The sequence below is a fragment of the Microcaecilia unicolor genome, chromosome 6 (assembly GCF_901765095.1).
Source record: "Microcaecilia unicolor chromosome 6, aMicUni1.1, whole genome shotgun sequence".
Classification (NCBI taxonomy): Eukaryota; Metazoa; Chordata; class Amphibia; order Gymnophiona; family Siphonopidae; genus Microcaecilia; species Microcaecilia unicolor.
The window spans coordinates 173,574,355-173,589,417 of NC_044036.1; the positions used below are offsets into that span (position 1 = coordinate 173,574,355).

The 15,063-nt window shown below is 40.0% G+C and overlaps 1 protein-coding gene across 2 annotated transcripts in view; it reads left to right on the plus strand.

The window, feature by feature from the left end:
- The window catches only part of ATRIP (ATR interacting protein), a 59,108-nt gene extending 46,106 nt beyond the window's left edge, over positions 1–13,002 (plus strand). For both annotated transcript variants that reach the window (XM_030206319.1, XM_030206320.1), the window contains 5 exons: positions 2,622–2,764; positions 7,242–7,333; positions 7,666–7,752; positions 10,818–11,067; positions 12,663–13,002. In XM_030206319.1, the coding sequence (XP_030062179.1) occupies positions 2,622–2,764; positions 7,242–7,333; positions 7,666–7,752; positions 10,818–11,067; positions 12,663–12,736 (646 nt within the window). In that variant the 3' untranslated portion in view covers positions 12,737–13,002. The remainder of the gene's footprint in view (positions 1–2,621; positions 2,765–7,241; positions 7,334–7,665; positions 7,753–10,817; positions 11,068–12,662) is intronic.
- The last annotated feature ends 2,061 nt before the right edge of the window (positions 13,003–15,063 follow it).

Consider the following 15,063-nt stretch of genomic DNA (forward strand, 5'->3'; position numbering starts at 1 on the left):
TCACCTAAGGCACGACTCCAAGTTATTGCAGTGTTTTCCTCTGAATTTAAGATTTGTCGGGGCACGCGTCAAGGCTGCCCATTCTCTCCCCTGCTCTTTGCTTTATTGTTGGATCTGTTGATTAAAGAAATTGGTAATAATCCGGGTATTAAAGGGGTTAGTATAGGTGCTCAGGAGTTTAAGCTTTCTGCATTTGCTGGTACATATTGTGGATTCGCAGATGTCCCTGGAGGCGCTGATGTAGAGCTTCAGTGAATATGGTGATTTTGCGGGTTTTAAATTGAATTTAGACAAATCGTTGGCGATGCCCACTAAGTTGGAAACTAAGGATGAATGGGTGGGAGCCTTTCCCTTGCAGTGGGAGGTTGCTTCTTTCCGATACCTGGGTATTCACTTACCAAAAACTACGGCGTCGCTATACAAGATTAATATTTCCGTGCTATTGGACTATACACGCTTGATGCTGACTAAATGGGCCCATTTTCCTTTGATGATTCATGGTAGGATCCAACTTTTTAATATGGTATTGTTTCCCAAGTGGCTATATGTTCTCCAGCTCTTGCCGCTTAAGTTACTGCAATGAGATTTGGGGGTCTTACAGAGAATCTAGGTGGGGAAAAAAACGAACTTGTCTTTTAAATATTTAATTGGACCTTGGAGACATGGCAGAATGGGCCTCCCAAATTTACATTTTTATAATTATGCGTGTTTGCTCTGACACTTGGGAGATTGGATTTTGGAAGAGCAGCATTACACACCGCGTACTTATGAGGCAGCCTATTATTCTCCATGGCATGTTAATTCCCTTCTGCACTATGCGACAAGCCTTCTACTGCCAGAGGTTCGCTGCAGTGTAATACTTAGATCGTTGCGGCAGGTGTGGCGCTACTTGGTTCCAATCTTGTGTGGTCGTCCTGAATCTTTGGATCAGTTACCAATTATAGGTAATTTACAATTCTCCCTAGGACAGGATAACGGGAGCTTTAAGCATTGGGCAGGGAAGGGTTATTCTTTGTTGCAGCATGTGCTGGATGACCAAGGTAGTATGCTTTCCTGGAACATTTTGTGTGGGCGAGGGGTGGCAGAGAGTAAGGACTTTCTGGCCTATGGCCAACTGCAACATTATGTTCGCTCCTTGGACAGGCTTGCTTTATCCTCTTCTCTAGGGGGCAGTCCAGTCGTTTTTTGATAAGTTCAGAGAGGGGGGAATGTCTATATCAGCTTTATGTAAGGCAGTGCAGGCTATTTTACCTGCTCTGAGTTATGGAGACCTTACTGCCAAATGGAGTCAAGACTTGGGGGGGGGGGGGGGGGTTGGGGGCCTTAGAGGATCCACATACTCTTGTTAAACGTTTCCCAGAGATTTCAGTAAGTGTGGAATTGAGGGAGTGTCAATATCTTTCCTTACATACGACATACCTCACGCAAGAACAACTTTTTAAGGTGGGTGCGATAGAGTCCCCAACTTGCCAGAAGTGTAATCAAGGTCAGAACTCATTCTTTCATGCATTTTGGAGTTGTCGGAGGATAAAGAGGTTCTGGCTTGATGTCGCTAGCTATTTGACTAAGTTGTTGGGCCGAGCAGTGCCATGTGGTCCAGTTGGATTCTTGTTGGATAAATATGAAGCTCTCCATATTTCAAATCGCTCTCAGGTTTTGTTTGTTCGTAGGAGCTATAGGTAAGAGAATAATCCTGGTGGTCTGGGTGGGGGAGGAGGCTCCTTTCTGGGCTTGGAGGAATCGTATGCATGCATTAATGCTTTTGGAGCGTCAGTACACCAGGTGCTCCCCTAAATGCCTGAGGGTGTTTCGTGCAGTGTGGGATGTGTACATTTGGTCTTTGCCACATAGAGCCATGAGTCTGATTCTTAATCCAAATTGATTTTTTGGGCCTTAGTGGTGGTATGAGGAGACTCTTTTCAGAAAATGTGGGCTGATTTTGAGGACTCGGATTGTATGTAGTGAATATGGTGAGCAGCACACACTTCTTCCCCCCCCCCCCCTTTTTTTCCCCTAGAATATGATTTATGAGTGTTGTTTTATTGTGGGTGAGAAGGGAGGGAGAGGGTTGGCGGTGGGGGGGGGGGGGGGAGAGTGGGGGGATGGGAAGCACTTCTGTAAATGTCTTTGACTACCCAATAATTTGTTTGTAATTCCTTATGGGAAATCAAAGCTGTTGTTTCTTATGTTGTGTCATCATTACAATTGTTGAAACATAATAATGGAACACTAGGGCTGGATGGGGGAAGGCCATCAGAGTCCAGGCCTCCCCTTCTTCTACGTAATGGCTATATTGTTGGCCTAGTGACTGGTTTTTCTTTACTGTTTCCATTGGAACATACACGATTATGACTGTTCATAGGGGGGTGGATGGGGGGGGGGGGGGAATGACATGCATTGAAATGATGAACAACTCACGACTGATATTTGGATTGTTGTTTTATTGTTTGTTCAATAAAAATTGTTTAAACATAAAATCATAATATAAGGTATGATACATATACTTGGTCTTGATTTGTCCTTACCATTTTCAGGGCACAGACCATAGAAGTCACTGGCCTTGTTTTCCAGTTATAGAGAACATGGTACCATTTCTAATGTGGTGATCTTTCATATTTAAGCTTCCAGAATCTTCTCAGTGGCACTGTACCGTTACGCTGTCTCTCTACTGATTCACCTTTGTCTACTGTCCATCTGACTGTGCAGCTGCTGGCTATTTGTACTGACGATCCCAAGCTAACAGCTCAACTGTTTTCTCACTCAGGTAGGCACAAGTTTGATAACTGGTAAATACTTCTCATGAAACATCTCTGAATTTGTGCTGAAGTTGACATTAACTAGTGATGTCAAATAGCTAGTTGCGTGTGTATGTTTATTTTAAAGGTTGTACAGGCTGCCCATCTACGGTTTTAAGATGCAGCCAAATCTATTACATTTTTGAGCAAGGAATTCCAAAGATTTGGACCTGCTATAGATCAATTGTAGTTTTCAAAGTAGTAACTTACAAAGTACAGAATGTTGATTGATATGTGTATTTTGTAATTTTAATTGTGAATATTTTGTTGTTACCTGCTTAGGTAAGCTGTCTACAAATGAGAACTAAAAATAAAAGTAGTGCTGGTATCCTAAGAAGGTTGTTCACATGGAAAACAACTGGCTCAGTTTTTCTTACTCTTCTAAGCACACCCTTGTAATGAATAGTATCAGTACAGCACTGTAGAACATCACTACTACAGAAAGTGTAGCACAAGTTGCTCTTGCTTATTTCTTGTTGTAAGGAAGCCTCACTGCTTATTTTCTGTTTCTGTAAACAATTGACAATAGAAGGAAGCTACAGATATGACTCTCCATTGTCTGAGCAAGTTCAGAATCTATATATACACTTACATACATACAGATTTAACTATACAATTTTCAAACAAAGACCACGCATACTTTATACTCTGACTATGCACCAGTTCTCCAAGGAAAAGTATGCATATACTTTTTTTTCTTTTTGAGAACTGCTGCAAACAGGGTAACTTGCACCTGCTTGTAGTGGGGCTAGAATTGTACATTCTGAAAATGCAGTCTACACATGTATTGATTACGTATGTTTGCTTGTAATCTGCCCTGGATAAGGGCAGAATATAAATTTTAATAAATGAGAAAATGAAATGAAATGTTTTCATCCCAGTCCCAGAACAGATCCCTGTGGGAGGGTGAACAGTGTTATTTAACGTATTTATAAATTATATGGAAATCGGAACGATGAGTGAGGTGATCAAAGTTGCAGATAATATAAAATTATTCTAGGTTATTAAAACACATTCGGGCTGTGAAATATTGCAGCAAGACTTTAGGAAATTGGAAGACTGGGCATCCAAATGGCACATGAAATTTAATGTGGACAAATGCAAGGTGATGCACATTGGAAAGAATAATCCAAATCATAGTTACCTGGTGCTGGTCAGCACTCAAGAAAAAGATCTGGGTGTTATTCTAGATAATATGCTTTAATCTTCTTCTTGGGGTGCGGTGACGGCCAAAAAAGCAAACAGGATGCTAAGAATTATTAGGAAAGGGATGGGGAAGACTGAAAATAATATAATGCCTTTGTATCGCTTCATGGTGCGTCCGCACCTTGAGTATTGCGTTCAGTTCTGCTTGCCGTTTCTCAAAAAAGATATAGCAGAAAAAGGTTCAAAGAAGAGCGACCAGAATGATAAAGGGGATGGAACTCCTCTCATATGAGGAAAAGCTCAAGAGGCTAGGGCTCTAAAGCTTGGAAAAGAGACGGATGAGGGGAGATATGATTGAGGTCTACAAAATCCTGAGTGTTGTAGAACGAGTAAAAGTACATCGTTTTTGTTTGTTTTTTTAACTCGTTCCAAAAGTACAAAGACTAGGGGACACTCGAAGTTACATGGAAATACTTTTAAAACAAATAGGAGGAAATATTTTTACACTCAACAAATAGTTAAGCTCTGGAACTTTTTGCTGGAGGATGTGGTAACAGCAGTTAGTGTATCTGGGTTTAAAAAAGGTTTGAATAGATTCCTGGAGGAAAAGTCCATAGTCTGCTATTGAGACAGACATTGGAAGCAGCTGCTTGCTCTGGGATTTGTGGTATGGAGTGTTGCCACAATTTTGGTTTCTACCAGGTACTTGTGATCTGGCTCTGACCCAGTATGGCTACTCTTATGTTCTTAATCACATTCCTGGGAGCACAGCCTCGGGTGTCTAAAAGTATATGCATACTTTCAGCTTCATTGAGGGTGGGCTATTTTCAGGTAACCAGTTCATACAGGTAAAATCCTTTTTATATATAGAAATCACATTGAAAATTGTCCCCTATATGATGAATTCTGGGCCAGCATGCAAAAGATCCTTGGTTTTATCCCCAAGTCCAATCTTAAGCTCTTTGATTGTAAGCTCTTTGAGCAGGAACTGTCTTCTGTGAATGGTGTACAGCGCTGCGAATGCCTTGTAGCGCTATAGAAATGATAAGTAGATAAATAGATAGATCTTTGTTCCCTGGGGCAACTAAGAATGCTGTAGTGGGGATTCATGGCAACAAAATACTTCTTCTGCAGTTCGACCTGTCTAGTGCATTTGACATGGTGGACCACAATATTCTTACAAAACTTCTGGATAAACTAGGGATCGGCGGCAACATCATCAAGTGGATAAAAAGATTCATCACCACCAGATCTTATCAAGTCAAATCAACCTCATCAATATCATCTGCTTGGTCATCAAAATGCGGAGTCCCCCAAGGATCACCACTGTCCCCGATCCTCTTCAATCTTATGATGATTCCTCTAGCTAAATCCTTATCCAGATCTGGTTTAAATCCCTTCATCTATGCAGATGACGTCACCATATTCATCCCTTTCCAATCCAACCTTGCAGACATCTCTGATAAAATAATCACTGGCATGAACATCCTAGCCTCCTGGGCTAACGCTTTCAAGATGAAATTGAACAAAGAAAAAACTCAATGCCTAATTCTCTCATCACAACACGCCACTTCACTCCCAACCACCCTGATCACCCCCGACGTTACAATTCCAATATCCGATAAACTAAAAATCCTAGGAGTAACGCTAGACAGCCACCTAACTCTAGAAACTCATGCAGAAGGCATGACGAAGAAGATGTTCAATATGATGTGGGTACTGAAAAGAGTAAAACTATTCCTCCCCCAAAAAACTTTCCGCAATCTGGTACAATCCACAGTACTCACCCATGCTGACTACTGCAACAGCATCTTTATCGGTTGCAAAACTCAAATCCTGAAAAAAATCCAAACCGCCCAAAACACGGCAGCCAGACTCATTTTTGGTAAATCACGATTTGAAAGCGCAACACCACTCCGTGAAAAACTCCACTGGCTCCCTATCAAAGAACGAATAAACTTCAGAATCCACACACTGATCCACAAGATCCTCCATGGAGAATCTCCAGGTTATATGACCAATTTGATCGACCTTCCAACCAGGAACGGAGCCAAATCTTCTCAAACATATTTCAATCTTCACCTTCCCAGTTGCAAAGGTCTCAAATACAAAACTTACTACGCATCCAACTTCTCCGTTATAGGCAGCCAACTCTGGAACGCCATACCAAGATACATCCGAACAACCAACGAACACCTACCCTTCTGTAAGCTGCTGAAAACTTACCTCTTCAAACAAGCCTACCCAAACGAACCAACATAATTTACTAACCTAATCCAAACTACATATACCTCAACTCTTCCCCCACATCTCTTCCTCTTGTCCTACTCTATACAATTGTGTTATCTCTGTGCTACTTTGTACTCTACATTGTAAGCCGCACTGAACCTGCTACCGAGCGGGAAAGAGCGGGGTATAAATACTACAAATAAATAAATAAATAAATAAATGGTCATTGCTTGGGTGTGCCACCAAGTGGCAATTTTCAGGCTACATGATTGTAGAGTTTTAGGGAGGCGCTGTGGTGCAGCCAAAAACTGCTATTGCAATGATCAGACAAACTACATTGGGCCAAGGTTAGGTAGGAGGTTAAAATACCCAGGTGGTTATGAATGAATGCTTATAGCACCGGGATCCCAGCTCTGGTTCTGACTGAGCTGGAAATCCAATGAAGCAGGAAGAAGCTACTAAATTAAAATCAATCATGGGGGCTAAATGTGCAGCACATGACTCATGGAATTCTTTCCAACCCTACTACATGTGTGTGTGTTGGGGCAGGTATGGGGAGTAGTTCTTGGAGGTGAGGTAGATTTTGTGTTGTACGGTCAGTTTGGGTGTGATGGTCCAGTTGTGGGGGGGGGGGGTACTTTTGGAGTTAGATGGATTTTGATGGGGTGACCAAGTTGCAAGGGTAGTTTTGGACAGTTTGGGAGAATAGATAACACTGAGAGGCAGTTTGAAAGGAGGAATTCCTTAACTGCTATGTTTCACTGTATTTAAGTTTCTATGCTTCCAAAGCTGGAACAACTTCTCCCATAGTAGTGCATTGGGCTATTTTGGGGTGGAGATTGCTTTTCTCTGGCACTCCTGATTCAGTTTGGCCTGTGTTCAAACTCATTGTGTCTTTTTACCGGTTTTTCCAATATGCCTACTGTCTTAACCCATTTTGTTAAATTTACAGGGTTATTTTGGCTGCATACAGACATTCTTGACCTCTCCTGTATAATTTTTTCTGACATCAGATGGGCTGGAAAGAATAAAAATAAATTCTGGAATAAAATACTTTTTTTCTTCTTTCAGAAACCTGTGTGTTCCTTGCTCTGTACATGTATATCACTTCAAGATCAGATAAATTGGCCTCTGAAATGCTTTGGCTTGTGCTAGAACAAGAGGTAAATTAATTAAATCAGATTCTTTAACATTATTAGATGTATTATTTAGTGACTTTGTTAGTGCAGGCCAGTTCTACATATATGAGCCATTGTATGTAAATCTCCCTCATATTCATTGTGTGTAGCCTGAAAATGTGACTGTTTTGTGTGTCCCAAGGACTGGATTGAGAACCCTGCTCTAGAATGTTCTAATATGCTGCTTTACTTTGGCTTCCAGTTAATCATGTTAGTTTCACTAACAACATATAGTATCTGGATTCATGGCTCTCACAATGTTAAAATGAAGGTGAAGTATGGTTTCATTTTATGAAGTTCAGTGTTATGTTTTGTAGGTTGTTCGATTCCTGACAAAGCTTTGTGAGATATGTCCTAAGTCATATGCTACGCTTGTTGATTCACCTTGCAAGTGCAGCCGTGAGGTATGTACAGTATGTCCGTATGAATGTTAGGGGCGCTCTGACTACTGACCCTGATTAACTGATTTGCTTTCTTATATCATACTTCTACTGTGGTACTGTTAGTCACACTAGCACATCAAATTTATTGGCAATTTTATGTATTGATAGTAAAAAAAAAGAAAAAGCACTTCCAGCCCTAGTAATATAGTAAGTGACAGCAGATAAAGACCTGAACAGTCCATCCAGTCTGTCTAACAGTCACATTCATTATCAGTTCATGATTAAATCAACAATGAACACATTATATACTTCATCATGGTCTTTCTTTGGTGTTTCTGGGACATAGACTCTAGAAGTCCGCCCTGCTGTGTCCTTATGTAGATAAAACCTCAAATCCTGAAATTTGTGGAGTTAATTTGTTAATAACAAATGATGTAAGGGTACATAATGCACTCATTGCCAAACCAATGGACAGCAGTTCTCTTTATAACTTGAGGCCAATTAAGTTTCATTCAACAAAGTGTAGTATACAATGAAAGCCCTCTATCAGCTAGTGTAAGAGGAAAATACAACAGTGGTTAACTCTTTAACCTCATATACCCCCCCTCCCCTTCCCACCCCTCACCTCCCTAGGCCTTTACTCTGTATGGCTGAACAGAAACATGAAATTCCATCAAGCAAAACTAACTCAGTTACTGTCAACAATAGGATCAGCAGAAGGAGGGGAAAAAAGGGGGGTTGGGGGCAGAAGCGAGGAAAGGAACTTCTCTAATAGAAAGAGCCCATCCTCAAATCCAAACTTTCTGTGTTTCAAGGTACTAAGAGCCAAACTACATGCTCTCCGGGACAAGGACTATAAGTAGGTTTCCCAAATACACAAAATTTGTTTTTCCTTCTCAAGGAGGACTCTGCTGAACTTGAGGCCAGTTAGATCAAGTGCTCTGGCAAAGGTATAAAAATAAGGAGTGATGTGAGAAAAGAATGCCCTTATAAAGGAATTCATTCTTAGCCTTCATTCCAATAGATACCTAGGAATAGGAAACATCTGAGGTACTAGACAGCTTAGTGGTTGAACTTTAGATTATCAGGATAGGGATGCAAAATTAAATATTGTTTCTTCACATGAAGACCAGTTCTATTACTGGGTACCCATCTGCAGGAGAAGTTGTTCTTGCACCGATAATATAATTATACATCTATATATTTTCCCCAAGAAGGCATATTAGCTAAAATTACAGTCTAATACTGATTGCTCTAAATTTGGATGTTCAGAGGTAACATTTGGGCTACATGTTCTGGACTTGTCCAGTCATTATAACTTTTTGGAAGGGTGTGTTAATGCTTTATTACTAGTATTTGGAATGTTTCGATTTTCTTAACTCCTAGTTTGCTTTTTTGGGATTCTTCCTCAACCTCGACCATTGCAAAGAGGGTTTTTTCCCTTTTCATATGGTCTGTTTTGCTAATCTTAAAAGTGATCATGTTACACTAGCTCTCTTCTGTTGCACCCTTGAAACACATATGGCATGCCCAAATGATTGGGATTTGTTCTTTGGAATGATGTAAGGATTCAAGATCTAACTTCAGTGGAAGTTACATTTCAAGCTTTTTGGAAACGTTTTTGGAACACACACCCCGCCCTTCCCAACAGCACAAAAGTTGGGTTTTAAATGGCTGACTTTTCTTGAAGATAGCCCAACTTGGAGATTCTTATGGAACTGTAGATTTAGATGGTTTAATGGGTGGGGGGTGATAGGTCGCCTGTTTTTTGGTTGTGTGTGTGTGGTTTTTTTTTAACTATATATACAAACTTTTCTGCTGTGGTTTTTCTTGTGTTCTACTTGATACTTTCTGTTGTGGCATCATTGTATCCATATCCTGTTTTATCTTCCATGTTGCTCAATAAAAATTGTTTTAAACATAACTGAGCCCCCTCATTTATGTGTCACTTGCGCATGTTGATTATAGAATACCGGCACTTTGACAGGTAAGTATACACTAACTGCGTAAATGGCAGCAAAGTGACTAAGCATTATTCTGTAAGGGCGTGCATAAGTGGCAGAGCGTGTAAATGCAAAGGGGCATTCACATGGCCAGGACACCAGCATGTTGCCACTTGCACAATACAGTAAGTTACACATGCCTTTGTCAGGTCTAGGCACTTGCATTTACAAAGGTTTATGGCTGGTGTAACAGCTGGCACAGGAATGTAAGGTGCACTGATGCCAGGTTACCCTAGTTTTTTTACAACAGAATCCAGGGTACCCATATGCCATTATAGAATAAGCTGTCACCATGCAGCAGTGAGGAGCCCCCTTAGAGTTGCCCTCTTAATGGTTTAAATTAAATGCATTGGAACAGGAATGCAGGAGCAGGCATAAGTCAGTCCAAGATTCCCTTTTCCCACTATGCTGCATAGCTGTTGGCACAACACAGCCACTGCCCATAGCATATACTCTGGCATTAACAACCTCTGTGTCTTTGTAAAATAAGCTTTCAAAACCATCTCTAATGGTGCACAAATTCACACCTACTCCAAGGAAGGTATAAATGCATCTCCACCCTTATTTTATAAAATTCATGGTATCTCTACTCTCACTGTGCCCCAGGAACACTTGTGCAAGGGTCGCCTAACCTTACAGTGTGCCTACTTTTTATGTGTGCATACATCACATGCAATTTTATAGCATAAGTACATAAGTAATGCCATACTGGGAAAAGACCAAAGGTCCATCGAGCCCAGCATCCTGTCCCTGACAGCGGCCAGTCCAGGTCAAGGGCACCTGGTAAGCTACCCAAACGTACAAACATAGCAACCATTCCTCATGCTTTACACACAGAAAAAGTATTAGAATGACCCCATTACATATATGTTTTTCCCAGATATTGAGAGACAATTTTATAAAGCACTGTTTTACAGTTAACAGCTTAAGTTTCAGTAGTTTAAACAGTTACCTGATATAAGGATGTTATCTCCTCTACCACTTTCATGACTTTGAATAGGTCCTTTAAAGTTTTGTGTACTGTAATGGGAAAAAAATTAGCCTGCATACTTGATAAGTTTATTTTTCATAAATTTCTCATAGGTTGTTAAGGCACTTATTGTAATGCTACATCGACAGTGGGTGAATATAAGACGACGGGACATCCATCCTCACGTATTGAGCAAGAAAACTATTCAGTTTTTACGGGACTTAGTTTTGCTTCTACACAGACTATGTCAGGGGGGTAAAGTCTACCATGAGCACTGTCTAGAAGTTCTTCATCAGTATGATCAAGCTCTGCCTGGTATACGGACTATCTTCAAACACATCCCAGACTTGAAGGAAATTGAGGGTAAATTAATTTTCTGTATAAATTAAAATGTTACCATGGAGACTTTTTTTTTTTTTAATGTAGGGCCCTGTTTACTAAGCTTTGCTGTAGGCGCAAACCTTTTAGCATGCGCTAATGCTAGAGACACCCAAAGGAATAGAATGGGTGTCTCTATCGTTAGCGCGTGCTAATTTTTAGCAAGCCTACAGCAGCTTAGTAAACAGGGCCCTTAAACTGTTAAGCAGTGATCTCTGTAGAAAGTAGAATTAGGTGGATGCCAATGTCAGAACAAAAGAACTGCTCTAGAGCATTTTACTAGTTACACGGTTCTTCAATTCCGCAATAACCAAAAATAGTTCTGTGTGGATCACTTAGTCAAGACAACTGGACCAATCATCCAGGAATTGCAGTAAAATTTATTTATAAACTTATATTAAAAATATTCTCCAAATAAGTAGGTCTTGAGATTCTTATGAAAAATTAAATAATTTGATAGAACTCAAATCGACAGTGGTAACGAGTTCTACACATAAGCAGCTTGATAATACAAAGAAGAGTCGAGCATTTTAAATCTTTTAACTTGTTTAGGCAAAGGAAAACAAAGTAGCATTTGACTGGGCAATTCTTTCTAATGGTGTTTGTAAGGACTCGCAAGCATCTAGATACAACGGAGCACCACCGTACAAAATGCAAAAAACTAAAGTGCAAAGTTTAAATTGTACTCTGGCATGTACAGGCAGCCAATGTAATTTGTAGTAAAGAAACAGAATCAGATTTTTTAACAGAATATCAACGTAGCAGGCCACATATCAAAGTTTCAGAACAACTCGTGGATGCCACTGACTGAATTTCCCCCGAAGTTAGGCACCAGGAAAATCCATGCTAAACTAGTATTCTGTAAAGGGTGTCCTGCGCAAAGTGCCCTTTGCAGAATATTAGCTTAGCGTAGATCTCACATCTAACTTTGTGAGCACTTACACCTGCTGAAACCTGGTGTAAATGCTGGCGTGCAACTAACGGTGGTTGGGCACGTAAACAACATTGTTTTATAACATGCCTAAATTCCGGGATTGCCCCTGACCTGCCCATATTACACTCCATAAAATGTAGGTGCACATATTATAGAATAGGGTGCAGGGTAGATCTGCACATAACTCCAAATTACTGCCAGTTATGACATTTCTACCCCGCATTTTCCCAAGAAAGCTCAGGTTCAATGCGGCTTAAATAAATTAAGAAGAAGCATTAACAAGACAATATTAATACAACTGTTTAGCTAATATTAAAAGATTATTTTTAAACACAGATCTAAAGAAGTTTAAAAAATAATCTAATTATTGTTTAACAGCTCATTAACTAATTAGTTTGTGCATGGATCTGCGCCCAAATTTGTACAACTTTTATAAAATCTGGGGGTTAAAGCGCAGGACACAGAGGGAACTTCTCTAGTGCCCATCAATATAGAAAGAAGATCTGTTGAGACTGAGGAAAAGGTTGAATACCAGCTTTCAGCCTCCACCCCAGAGTTCTACGTCTCTCCTGGAAAGTTTCTAATAGAATTAATTGATTGCTTTACTTGTAAAATAATTCAAATCTCTAATTATTGTGTGTTTCAGAAATGGTTGTGGATGAATTATGTCCCCCTGATCCTGAAATGGATGAACAAGACATGGATTGTGATGAACAGTAGCAGGGTAATTCAGGGAACCCTTCCCATACTGTTCTCTGCATTTTACCAGTAGATTCTTTCATAACTGTCTTGGAGATTTTTTAACAAAATAAACTTTTTATACAATTTCAAAAACATTTATAAATAACGACGATTCGTTTGCTTTGAGCCTAATTTCAATGTACTATATTATTACTCTTTCTGCATAAATTTCAGGAAACATTGTATACTGAACAAATATCTTAAAAAGAAAAGTTCACATATATAATGCACCTAATGTTTTCTATTAAAATGGTTCATGAATTAATAAATTTAAACTTCTTAAAAAAAAACAACATAGGTCGTCTTTGTGTACTTCTTCCTCAAGACAAAAAAAAAAAAAAAAAAAGTTTGGAGCTGAGAAGATGACATTCCCCTGGAGAAAGGGCATCTCGATCACTGCACAACAGCAACAACTGATGGTTGGACTGATGGCAGATGCATGGTTTCCACAGACAGCCTAGAACTTTATTTTCTTTTCTCTGCCCCTCATTCTTATTAAAGGTTGTGAAGGGGTAAAAGAGGGGAAATAGAGGTTGGGGAAGAAGAGATGAGATTATGAGGGCGAAATGGGGGTGAGGGTGGAAAATGGAAGATTGGTAGATAGGTAAGAGGGAGGGTAACAGAATGAGAAAAAGAGGAGTGAAATTTAGTTAATATTGGATAGAGAGGTGGAGAAGAGAGAAATTAGGTGAAGAGGAAAGGCCAGTATCTACAGAGGTATTGGGAAGAAGATAACATGAGGGAGAAAAATTAGAAAGTGAAAAGGAAACCCTAGAAAAAAAAATTTAAGACCAAAAGAAGAAATCGGGACTACCACATTAAAAAAAAAAAAAAAGTTTTGGTTTCTAATATGTGGTCCCTTATTCCGCATTAGGTAAGAGTCGGTCTGAGTTCTGCTTGTCTGAACAAAGTGAGGGATTCTGCTAGTTTCAGTGCCTATATAAAGATCTAACAATCTGGCTTCTTCTGATTTACCAGTAGGAGGTCTATTGGTTTACAAGGCCTTTAGTAATACATTTTTCAATTTTTTTTTTAAATCTACTTTCAAGATTACATCGCAAAAAAGATTCTCAGTTGGGTTATACAAATGGATGGATCCCAAAATCTTAACTGTCACAGTAAGGTATGGTCCTATGCTCAAAACATCACCATGGACATGTGGGGTAATTCTATAAGGAAGTGCTCAGAATGTGCATCAATAACCTGAATACTGGCATTTGTATGTGTGTACACACTTACACAAAAACCTGTATTCCAGTTATGAGCTAGTCTCTAAAATGGGCCTAAAGGCAATGGCATGTAATTTGCAGGTGGAGCATAAGCAGGTCCCATATTTACACACACAGATTATAAGAATCTTATAATGTAAGCACATTCTTTAGCAATCTAGACATCATTTGCAACAGATCTGACTACTGTGATTGTGCTTAGAATATGGGCATGTTCTAGACATGTTATGCTGGTATTCTATAAAGTAGGCACCTACAGTAGTTGTTGGCAAGTTAGGACTAGTGTTGGATGGGTTAAGACAGGTCTGGACCAGTCAAGTCCAGTTTGCAATGGTTGGAACCAATTGGGATGGTTACAGTGGACCACCTCTCTCTCCTTCCACTGCAGGTTCCACCATCTCTTCCTCTCTCCTCCCCCTCCTGGTGGCCTGCCAGACTTGAATTTGCAGTACAGAAGATATGCTGTGTTCCCTCAGCTGAATCCCACCTGTGGAAACAGGAACTTGCATCAGCAAATGTGGCAGAGGGAAGGCCCTGTGCCAGCTGGAGACGATGGGGGCTCATTTTCAAAGCACTTAGACTTACAAAGGACCATAGATTACTATGTAGCTTTGTAAGTCTAAGTGCTTTGAAAATTAGCCCCATTAAATGTGTCTTAAGCATTGCTCCCCACAAAAGTAAAGTTGGTGGGCTGCAGGTGGGGAGGAGAGAGAGAGAGTGCCAGATCACATGGGCAGAGAGAAAGGTGTGAGTCGGAGAAGGGTCCAAATATGTCACATGCCTAATGTGCTGTGAAAGACCCTGCCCTATCCTGAATGGCAAAAGGAAATAAATAGGTACAAGATATGCCTCTCTCACACAAAACAGGCAAACTAGGTCAATGAACGCGGTAGTTTTTTACAAGCAGGCAGATGCTGCCGTCTAGAGTAAAGCATTTGAACACACCAGAAGGAAGGTGGTTTTGGCCTTCAAAAATGTATCTTATTTTCCTTGTTTGTTTTGTTTATATTATGGTTATAGATTATTAATCGTGTTATACCACTGTTATTTCCTGGCATCTATTTGCATGTAATGAAA